Raw genomic sequence first — 12,447 nt, forward strand, 5'->3', positions numbered from 1 at the left:
TTGCTATACATTGCTGTAGCATTGCTGTAACATGTGTAACTTTTGTTATTTCATTAATTGAATATTTGCGGTGTCATTCCCATACTTTTGAATTAAAACTATATTCGTCACGGATACTAAAACAATATTTGTTACCCTTTGTGAGCCCTTGGCATTCTTTAAATGTCCTTTATAAATTTTAACTACGTCACATAGAAACGTTTGTTATATTTAAGTAATTAAAGTTCCGATGGTTATAAACCCTGGTTTATTTATATTGACATCTATGTGTTGTTATCCAATAAAAAAAATTAGACACATTTGTAATCCAAAGTGAACTAAACGGAAATTTCAAGAAGAAAGTATCTTCCTTTGCGTTTTTGACAACAACATCAGGTATATTATTCAAACGGAAATCTGGGAGTATATGTCATTCGATATTAGCTTAAAATAATACGGATACATAGTACAAAAATAATGTAAGTAAATGATCGATTTTGATAGAACAGTGATGAAATCTTATCTTGTATGTTAGACCTTTTCATGTTATATGATGTAAATAAGGCAGTTACCATTCTGAATTATCGCAGATCAATGCGAGCAATTTCTACCTGGTCGTGATTAGTACTAATACAATTAACATGCGTTTGTAGTTTGTCATGTTTGTAGCATTATGATTTCAAGTAAGTACTAAAAACTGTAAATAAGTAAGTAAAATTTAATATAAATAATACCGGATTTTTCATTATAGTACCCTTTATATGATGTCACAAGTACGAATCAAGCTACCTATATATCTTATGTAAAATGCATATGTACACTTTGTCTGAACATTGTTGTTTTTTGTTAGACATGCATTAAGTATGATCAAAAAGTTGTTTAAAGCTATGACCGTTTTCTCTATACATTAGTTTTCTTTGATCCTTACAAATATGTGTATTTAAAGATATAATGGGCCCATATCAGGTGATTTTGAATTTCATTAAATACTGTATTATAACGAAGGGAAAGAAATCAGTTTTCATGAAATACAAAACGCATTTTAGATATATTTATATATGTCACTCTTTGCCTTACAGTATAAAGTTAAAGGGTTGAGTTTAATATGCGTAAATTTACTGGTATGAAGATGACATTTTTAATAAATACCTTTCTAATAAACTTTATTTTGTAGTTTTTAATATATTTTTTGTATGTAAGTGTTAACACTTCAATGAGTCATAAATGCAATTACCGTTTTTTTTAAATATTTCATCTTGATATTACATGTTGACCATGTTGACATTTGTTAAAAAGCAACTTAACGACATCATGACAAATATTTCTCAATTAATACAACATCGACGAAACAAAGATACTGAGTGAGATTTTGACTTTAATTTAGTTACAATAAATTAAGGATCATGCATTAGTGCTACGAAATCCTTGCATCTAACAAATGTGGTTTTATTTACGTTTTAGATAATATGTTAAAGGTTGAATAATTCAGAAAGTAAATTGTGTTTCATTTTTTGTTTTGATAATGACCTGAGTGTTCCTTCAAAAGACATTTTAATTATTTATTAAGTACATATTTTGGCTAATTAAATATTAAAGGTACCGGGGTTATAATTTAATGCACTAGACACGCGTTTTGTCACCATACGACTTATCAATTACGATCAGAACACAAATATAAATAACGCCAAACAAGTGCAAAGTTAAAGAGCAAATACGGTCCGGTCTGTTAATAATTAACTATACAAGTATATTACTCAAATGGCCCGACCATACGCGTATGAACGGACCGTTTGAGGGTACGCATACAGTCCAAATGTTTCTATGGTCCAGAACATGGACAAAAAACTGTATATACATGAGGCAAAAATCTTATAATTATTTGCAATAAAAATAAAGAAAAAACTAAGTGAGTAAACAACATAACTCATTTAATAACATGCATTTCATTTTTTCCACATTTTTTTATGTGATTTATACAAATTTTATTAATTTTCACATGTGTCATTATTTAAATCATAATTAACATATTGATTTAGTCGTTCAATTTTAAAACAAAGTTGTATGACCGGATTAAATAGGTCATGGCCTTGTTTGTGTTTGTTTTATTTATTATCTTGGGTTACCCTCTTGTATGCATGTTACTTCTTCTAAAGATGTAAATTGATTTCTTTAAATGAGCTAAAGTATATAAAATGCGAAAAGGTGCAGTACAATTGTCACGTGTAGGTTCACACTATGAAACATCAAATCGCAAATAAGTGTGTTATTCACGTATAAATCAACGACAATAAACCAATAAACTCATCATAGATACCAGGACCAAATTTTGTATATACGCCAGACGCGCGTTTCGTCTTCAAAAGACTCATCAGTGACGCTCGAATCCAAAAGAGTTCAAAAGGTCAAATAAAGTACGAAGTTGAAGGGCAGTGAATTTATAAATATAACCATATCAATGATAATTCGTGTCAGCACAAAAACTGCTGACTAATAGGCTGGTATTACCCTCGGGAAAATAAATCACCACCACCAGTGGCATCGACCCAGTGGTTGTAAATAAACTCATCATAGATACCAGGACCATATTTTGTATATACGCCAGACGCGCGTGTCGTCTACAAAAGACTCATCAGTGACGCTCGAATCCAAAAAAGTTCAAAAGGCCAAATAAAGTACGAAGTTGCAAAGCATTAAGGACCAATATCCTAACAGAACATATGGTGAAACAGGACATATGGTGAAAAAGCAACCAAAATGCAACGTGATTTCCCTGCAAATTTGTTAGATTTTTAGATATTCAGAAAGCACGAAAACTAAATAGTACAAGTAAACGATTCTTTTGTTTCATGTGCTAACATTACTATTACTTCTTTACACATGTTCTGTTATTGCAGATTGAATCTTTGATACCAGCATGACATCGTCAATTAATGAGGAAGAGGATAATTTCCTCAGATTTTTTAAGCTGGTGAATGGTCCCGGTACGGAAGCAGTTAGAATATTTTTTGACAGTTTTTTTCCTAACAATACATTAGATATTATATTGCGCAGGGAAGAGAGTAATATCAGACGAAATGCTAAAAGCTGGAGACTTACAGGGAAGCAGCTTGACTTGATGTTTCCGGCAGTTGGTAAGGAACTAACAAATTAATTTTTAATAGTTTACTAAGCAACAGAGATTGCTGTGATTCACTGGTTAATTCATTATCGAATATATCAACAAAGAGGTATTGCTTTGCATCACGGCGCAGAGCTTTTTGTTTATTAATACGAGTTTTTTTGCTTTGTCACTCTGTAATTTTCACGATTTGCTTTGCTTAACAATGTTCTTATACAATGTTTACAAATATGCATTATCTGTATTTTATAACTTCTGACAATCTAGGCACACTTCAATCTATTTATTTTTTTTACTGAAAAACATGCGTTTATAAAGCACACTCTTAAAGTATATTAATTTTATATCTAAAAAAACACATGTTCAATACTAATTCAGCAAACACACGCACACATATTACCTAAAATTAGGACAGAGAGAAGCAGTCCATAGCTTTTTAGAAAGCTCAAACTTGTGTCTTTTATTTCACAACATATTAGATGTTTCATTAACATGTATAAAAATCGGCTAATTTCGAAAGATCTCTTCACAATTGTTTGTATTTCTTTTTACACTTAGATAAAGAACACGAAATTATACGCATTCATTTACGTAACCAAATAAAGTTTATACCAAGTTACGATTTCGATGCGAAGCTTTATTATTCAGATTTTTTATAGTGTTCATAATTTATATCATGTCCTATGTATCTTAAGGTATTTTAATGAGATCGTACGTGGTATTTGTAGGTAAAGTAACATCTAAGGAGTTTGACATTACTTTATTGATTGGTTTGATACGAAATTTTGTTAGAACAATTGGACATGTAGTTTATCCAACAAACAAAGATTGGGAGAGCCTACCAGACCCTAAAGACATAAAAAAAGGGGACGATTTGGTAAGGATTAAATTTCTTAGGAATGAAATGGCACATTCTGGGGATGATGTGTTAGATACTGCTTCCTTCAAGTCTCACTGGAAAAACATTAAAGAGGTAAGATAAAATTGTCTCAGTGGAATATAAGTATTGCATACTATTCATGTCTCTCTCTACTTTGAACAAAAAATGAACGTTATATTTAAGTTAATTTAGTTTATTTGAAGATATATATGCTGTACCAATGAATTTTTCCATCTTTAAATAGATTATATCAATTGCCTTGTGTGGACAGAACAATGTGCTCAACGATTGTACATGAATTCATTGGTTTATGAATTTCTAATTTTCTTTTTTATATTGGGGTAGAATCTATTCCGAGAAATAGTTTGGACAGAAAGTATAGAAGAATGATAATTATGAAAAATATTAAAAAAAGAAAGGAACAATAACAATATGTCATCCGACCTCCGTTAGGGTGACATATTTAGATCTTTTATTGCTGAAAATAACGGGTGACACCCTCATCAACTCGTTTTCAGGGTGATGTCATTCGTTTTAAAGATTTCGCAGAATGAAAAATGTCTGCTATTGGACACAAAAATGTGAAGTAAAATAATAATCAAAAATGGATCGAACAATAAGAATATGTCATCCGACTTTGCTGAGAGTGACATGATAATAATAACATTAATTAAAATTGTAGTATCGACAAAAACAATGAAATAAACGTCTCCCGAAATTGTCTTACGGGTGACATGATAACACAATAGAAAATCAAATCAAATATAGAAAAATATGAGAGCAATATGTTACCTGTCTTTCGTTTGGGATGACATTATAAATAAAATGTTGATTGTAAATGTAATATTTTTTTTTTCAAGGCAATATCTAGACTAAGTGGAGCACGTCTTGATCAAAGATGCATTCAACTTGAAACAATGAGATTAGATAACATCAGTGAAGTGCGGGAAGAAATTAAAAGTTTAAAGGCTGATATGATTGAATATTTTAACGAGCTGCAAATTCCTGGAAGAGGTATGCATAGAAAATAGATAAAAGAATACGCAAGGTGTTGTAACAGTTGTTTGTTCATTATGCATTTTCAAATTACACTTTTTTCTATTATCAAATGATTATTCTGCATTATGTTCTCCTGTTATGGATTATTGAAGAGGCGAGGAATTAAATTTTAATTTGCAATGATACATCTCTACCTCTTTTCATCTTTCATTAGTTGTATTGTCTTGGGTATATGCATTTAATTATCAATTATGTACAGATTTTTTTTTAATTTCTTAAGATATGTGCAATATCACTGTTCGGTAAAGTCAGTACATTTACACAGCGAGTTAATTTTGTATAAAGAAAAAAAATGTTATAAATGTATGTAGAGAGCCATTAAATACTCAGAAGTTGACAGCACTCTTTTTTTATATAATGACCATACTTTGGATTCATTAATATTCGTTTTACACCAATTTTTGTGGTTTAATGGGAACAGGGGAACCACGAATTTTAATGTTCAATGAAATAAAATCTAAATGAATGTAAACAAACTTTCCAAAACCACGAATTTGAATATCCACGAATATTTCAGTTTTCCTCAATCCACGGAATTGGTACCCACGAAAATAGATAAATCAACAGTAATTGTTTTTGGAAATTTAAACTATTGTTCCAAAATCTCTTATCCCCTCCTACACAAAGAGGACAAAATTAGCTACTTAATCAGTGAAATAATATATCCACACTGACATTTAATTCATATACACAAATACACTAAAACATTTGGTTGCTGATTAATGTAGAGCTTTTTTTTTTTTTTTTTTTTTTTTTTTTAAGAATAACACTTATTCATTCTGCTTCTTTTACTCAAGAAATAACTGATGCAAGCGATACTTAATTGTAGTTTTAACATGGGCAGGCATTACATTCGTGATTATGTTTGCCCGACAGATAATGAGGTCTAAAATAACATGTTGTCTACGAATATAGTCCCTAGCGTAAACAGTGTATAACTTGTATGTTTTATTTAATACACTTTCCCAATTTATTTCTTGATATTAAATGCATGAAATATTAAGTAGGGGGATGTAATTACATGTTAAAAAAAATTGAAAGCTGAATCTTTATGATAAATAGTGATTTGCTCCAGTTAAAAAAGGTCAAATTTTATAACGTCTGAAGCTGTCAAACTGATTTTTTACACCCTCTTAACACAGAATTGTCAATACTTTGTGTTAGAGCTGGTAAAAGATTCTATAATTTTGATGTTATTTGTCTCACTGGTAGTACATTACACTGTAAAAATCTTTTTGTGAAAAAGCAGGTGCGATTTTTTTAATTTGAATTTATTGTCTAAACGAAATACACTACGAAATAACTGTGTTCTCGGGCCAGCAATGCAAACAACTGGCAGCGTGATTTTCAGAGGGAGGAGTTTTGAACAGCCAGCGTGAACGGTTGTCGTATCTAGGTCAAATAATTCAATTTCGAATTGCAACACATTATAGTCATGATAAATGAATTAGTAACAACATGTGCATTATTTAAATGTTTTAAGTTAACGAAATATATTAAATGCATGCCACTTTGATAAAATTCATTATTCTGCAGTAGTCAATATACGCATGTGCAAACACATTTTATTGAATTTAGAGCAGGTTTTATTCACAAAGCGAAAGAAGCACGTCATATTACAATTGCTTGTTATATCTTTTTTTTTAAATAAGTAAAAGTACTGATACAAAATCAGTATGAAGGAAAATTGTCATGATCAAGGAACACCAAGAGAAGGCCAATAATCAAAATTACAAATACATGTATATTTGAATATATAAATATATAAATGGACTTTGAACAACAAGTCAAAATGCTAAATAATATTCATCAAATACTAAACTAAAATTAATTGTGCACATCGATATCAAACACATCAAAGTTGATTTTCAAACTTATTTCAAACGGGCAAAGACGTATCCGCAAGATAATCAACGGTCAAAACATGAAAACTTAAATCATTTTAACGCGAACTATATCATTTTTGTTTATTCTCTTAAAAGAGACAATCGTGATTGTTTCAACAAAACATATCGAGAAGACAGCTCGGGTGGGTAACTAAAAAGACAATTTATACAACCTACGAAAACACATTAATACAAGCTAAAAGACTTCCATATCATCAGTACATTCGCATATCGAACAAAGTATTAAAAGAGTACAGACAAAAAGTCTTCTATAGAAAAGGAAACTTTGAATAACCCACATACTGTTCAATTGACCTGTAATGTTTGTTAATTTTATTCATCACGCAAATTTTTACGAAAGGTCTCGTAGGTAACGTAACTGATTACGTAAAAATATCAGCACATTATTGTACGGGAACACACGCATGCAATAGCAGTATATGTAATTTATTTTGAAGATTTAGATAAAATGAAGAGTTGTCTTGTTTTATAGTATAACCTAGAAATTCAAGTTCAAATTTGAAATTTCATGACTTAAAACCTCGTGAGTGACAGAAACAAAGCGATATATGGAATTTGTACATATCTTTATAGTAAAACATTTAATGAAAGGCCTGTGTGATGCATGTACAAAGATAACAGCATAAAAGTTGACGTCGATTATAAGTGTTCCACTAAAACTTTGCAATATTATATACACTTTGAGCAATTCGAATAAGATTCAATGCAAGTTGTCCTTTGAGAAGTGCAACACAATATTCAGACTTCTTGTATAATGACATATTAGTATAAACTTGAGCCAATCTCATGTGTAATAAATAACATAACAACTCGAAAAAAAAAACCAACTTTGATTGAAAATTCAAACGACAAATTCGTAATCAAATAGCAATTAAAAAAAGTCAAACACACCAAACGAAAGAATATCAATATATATACGTGGTTATGTATTGACCCAAAATCTCTATTAACAGGCACAGGCTATCATAATTCTGACTTTGACACGTTGTCATGAACCTTCAACTTGCTTTTGATACAGAATTATTATTGTATTAAGGCATTCAATGTTCAACTCTTGATAATGAAAAAAGTTAGATTTAAACGTACAAAATTAATATCTAAAGTTAAGTATTATAATGGTCATAATGTCTAAGATATATATTGCACAGCCTTAAAAGGTAGCGAACTGTGATATAATTTCCTCGGCGTAGGTCATGCCAAGTTTCATTAGAATTGGTCAAGTCTTTCTATCCTATTAGACCAGATGAAACAAGTATTGTCCTGGTTTTTTTCCTTGTTTACAAAAAGTGAAATAAAAAAATGTAGAAAATGATAGATTAAACCTGTTGTTAGAGCTAGCTAAGCCTTTAACGTATTAACAATCGCATAAAATTCCATTATATAAAACAATGTTTACGCAAAACAAGCAGACATAAAAGGCAAAAACGTCAAAATAGGGGTACAGCCGTCGACATTATGTTGTAATCATAGTTATTATTAAAAAAAGAACAAAGAAGTGACAAAGAAACACAATTAAGCATAAAAAACACAGCACACAAACAAACAAATAGACACGTTTACCTTATCACAATAACACAATGATGGGATGTATAACTATATGGTACTTAGTGTATAACAGTGCAGGAACTGAGACAGTATTAAATATCTTTCGTATAACTTGAAATAAATTTTAATACACTTTCCGGATTGATTTTTTATACATTATGCATGAAATATTTAGAGGGGGCTGAAATCAATGTTACACAAAGATGAATTCTATATAAAGGAGTAATTTGGTTCAGTTTGAAAGGTCATTCCGTAGTATTTCCGAAGTTGTCAAACTAAATTATGGACCACACTCAACATGCTTAGTCTTTAAATTTCCATATTTGAAATATGTTTGTACGCTTTTTCTATTAATGTGATACGATTTTTCTCAACAGTTGAATTCATTGTCTTAAATCACTACATATAATTGTGTAGTTCTACACGCTAAACAATGTTTACCTGATATCAAACTCATTTTATGAATTTAAAATGATACATCCCATTATATCGACATTTTCGTTGGGTAAGAGTTTATTAAAGATTAAGAAAATCATGTGTCAAAACTTGCAAATTACTCGTGTTAACTTTCAAAAGATATTATTAGAAAAGAAATGTTTTTTTTTACAGATTCGCATATATTAGAAATAGGAATATGGGAGGAGGATAACCACACATTTGTGAAAACAGACGCTGTCGATGCAATAGTGCATGCTCTTCAGATTGGAAATTGCAATTGTGTACCCGTCATAGGTTCTTTTGGACAAGGAAAATCATCCCTTATTCAACACGTAGCATTGAGGTTGCGAGATGAAGAAGGATATGTCATAATTCCATGTCGAAACCCAATGGAAATCAAATTGTGGTACGAGAAAGAGAAAAAACAAATCTTTATTGTAGATGACGTATTTGGTGAAAGATATTTGATGACAACCAAGTTGGAATCCTGGCAGGACTATGCAAAATTTCTAAAAAGTATTTTAAGTCTTGGTCGAACTAAAGTTATTGCCTCTAGTGCACTCCATATCTTTAATGATGCTAATTCAAAATGTCAAAATAACATATTTAAGGACCCCATATACATGAACAAATTTCCGTTAACAAAAGTACAAAAGCGGGATCTGCTAAATATGCATATTCAATCTTTAGAACAATCAGAGATAGACTCAATATTAGCCCTTTCTGATGAAGACATAGCTGAACACTTCCCTCTGTTGTGTGCTATGTATAATACTTATAGAAGCACACTGAGTTTGAAGTTAGGCGTTTATTACTTTTTCTGTAACAGAAGGCGCATTCATGAAGAATTTCTCGACTCTTTAAATAAACATGACGAGCATTCCTACAAAACCATTCTAATATTTGTTTTACTGAATGGAAAAGTAAGCCAGATTGATAATTTTAAAAAAGAAATCATTGGCAGGCAGGAAGTTAAATTAAATTTTTTGACAGAATACCTTGACATAAAGAAAGATACCTTTTACAGGTGTCTTGAGAATCTCACAGGTACATATATAAGAAAGGGCGGGGCTATGTTCTTGCCTATAAACAACCGTATCTTTTATATGCTATTGAAATTTTCTGCACGTGTTTCACAACAAACTATTATTCAACATTTGAATAGTGATTTGTTATTTAGTCATGCACATTTTACTTCCATTGATTTGTGTGTTTCTGACATACTTATTCCGGTTAGTCATGTGAATGAAAATCTATTCTTTCAAAGAATGCTAGATGTAATGAAAGAACGACAGATATTCAAAGCTTTTAATTACCACGGCATGAATAACTGGCAATTCAGACAGAAATTTATACAATTTATCAAAAGTGAAAATTCAGGGGACAACACGCGAATAGCGCAAATTTTGAACACAAAATATGCTGCTAAGACCGACGGCACTTTACCTTTGTTACCTATTCAAATTGCCAGTAATAGAGCTTGGGCTGATATGGTTCAGATGCTAGCAGCATACGTCGATGTTAATTTCTATGGTGTAGTTGGTTTTTCCGCCCTCCATGCTGCCTGTGTACATGGGGATATCCATACGGTTAAAGTGTTAATTGACAACAAAGCAGATGTCAATAAAACAGCTAACTGGGGACACTTCATATATGCACTTGATAGATATATCCAATATCAACCACCTTCAAAAGCAAAACAAATTATAGACTTTTCCGAAAAAGCAGAAATTTCGCCACTACTGATTGCATGTATATTTAAGCACAAGTCTATTGTAGAACTGTTGCTTAAAAATGGTGCATGTTTGCCAACTCATATTGATATCGTAAATATAGAAACTGTCCCTGAGTTTTTTCGACCAGTGATTAGAGGCATGGCTCCCGGATCTCTTTTACTAAATTTAGCATCATTAAACAATGACATCGATATGTTTAATCTACTTAAAAGATACGGCGCAAAATATGTTGTTGATATAAAAGTTCCATCATCTTATCATGTTGATATTCCATTAGATTAGTTGTCCATGTCATAAAGTGTAGATACGCTGTCTATATGTATTTATATTCAAAGCATGTGTGTTACAACATACACTAGTGTTCAAGTTATTGGAATCATATTGGTCTAAATTAAATAAAAATAAAAAGTCATATTTAACGAATAATGTATTAAATTAAAATAACCTTAAGAATTGTGTATATTTGGTGAGACTGTTTGAGTTTGTTTTCATCAGCAATGAAAAATAAGGATCCATAACACCTTTACTCATGAATATCTATATGACCACGAACGGGCAACAAAAACCATATTCATGCAACTTAGGTAAACATTGTCTCATCAAATCTGAACCATAGTTTCTTATTAATCTGTGATTTAAATTAACGGAATAGTTAAGTCTGTTATAAATAATGCCAGTAGATATACGCTTCTCCCTGAAATAATGTCACCCTTGTTGACTTAACTGTGTGCCAGGAAATGAAATTAAAAAATTTAATTTTCATGTCCAGAGCGTTTATATATATATATAATAATAATAATTTATTTTATTAAAGTGTCACATACTTGTCTACAGATTGTTTATACAGTTTATATAATATACATTGCACAATAATAAAATAAGACAAATACCCAGCCTAGAAAGGCTTATGAGACACTATATATACAAATATATATCTATTTAACAAATACAAAATAAAAACATAATAAAATGTTAAAAATGTTTAAAATTATCCGGATATTACACATCATAAAAAAAATATTAACATAAGTAGTAAAAAGAAAAACCCAAAAAAACAAACCAAAAAACATATCTTTTAAAAATAGATATGACAAAATTAAGTATGACGTAAAAAATAAATAAATGATATGTGATAAAAGAATATATTTTAAAGAGGTTATACAAACAGATTGCGAAGAATAAAACGAAGTAATCTTGTTTTATTAAAACCCTCTCAGTAAAATAGTCAATAAAAGAATATGATTGAAATGAATTAAAAAAAAAATAATAATTAAAAATAACTGTTACTTTGACTTTTACAGAAATATACAATCATGAATTAAAAAATAAATAAATTAAATATAACTTTGACTTATATATATTAATCTTGATGACGACCACTCAAACCAAAAATTCGAAATACAAGAATGAACAAGACTACCTCATAAAAAGTTATATTACCAAAGGCCACCTTATACAATATAAAAAAGTTTGTTTCTAAACATATTTTGTTCATTTAAAAGATATGAAAAAGATCGAGCTACAGGAACAGACTATAAATATTTCTATATATTGCTTGTACAAAGTAAAAATAAAGTATTGCAACTGCGTCTAAAATCATATAATATAGTGGAAAATACGGTCTTTAAGACTACACACAAATATATACCCGCAGTGAGCATCACTAAAAGTATAGAATATTCAAGTGTGTAGGCAATTAATCATCAAATTCTTCATATAAAATGAGGCATGTAAATATCCTTGAAGCTTATAAGTCACTAAAAATATATGAAAATAAGGCTTGCA

The 12,447-nt window shown here is 30.3% G+C and overlaps 1 protein-coding gene across 1 annotated transcript; it reads left to right on the forward strand.

Moving 5' to 3' along the window:
- The first annotated feature begins 203 nt into the window (after positions 1–203).
- On the forward strand, positions 204–11,088 carry LOC139495974 (uncharacterized). The gene is made up of 5 exons (XM_071284401.1): positions 204–458; positions 2,874–3,110; positions 3,826–4,070; positions 4,838–4,991; positions 9,098–11,088. Exons 2-5 carry the CDS (start codon positions 2,894–2,896, stop codon positions 10,942–10,944), a joined length of 2,463 nt encoding a protein of 820 aa, XP_071140502.1. The 5' UTR covers positions 204–458; positions 2,874–2,893; the 3' UTR covers positions 10,945–11,088.
- Positions 11,089–12,447: the final 1,359 nt, after the last annotated feature.

The sequence above is a fragment of the Mytilus edulis genome, chromosome 11, assembly GCF_963676685.1.
Source record: "Mytilus edulis chromosome 11, xbMytEdul2.2, whole genome shotgun sequence".
Taxonomy (NCBI): domain Eukaryota; kingdom Metazoa; phylum Mollusca; class Bivalvia; order Mytilida; family Mytilidae; genus Mytilus; species Mytilus edulis.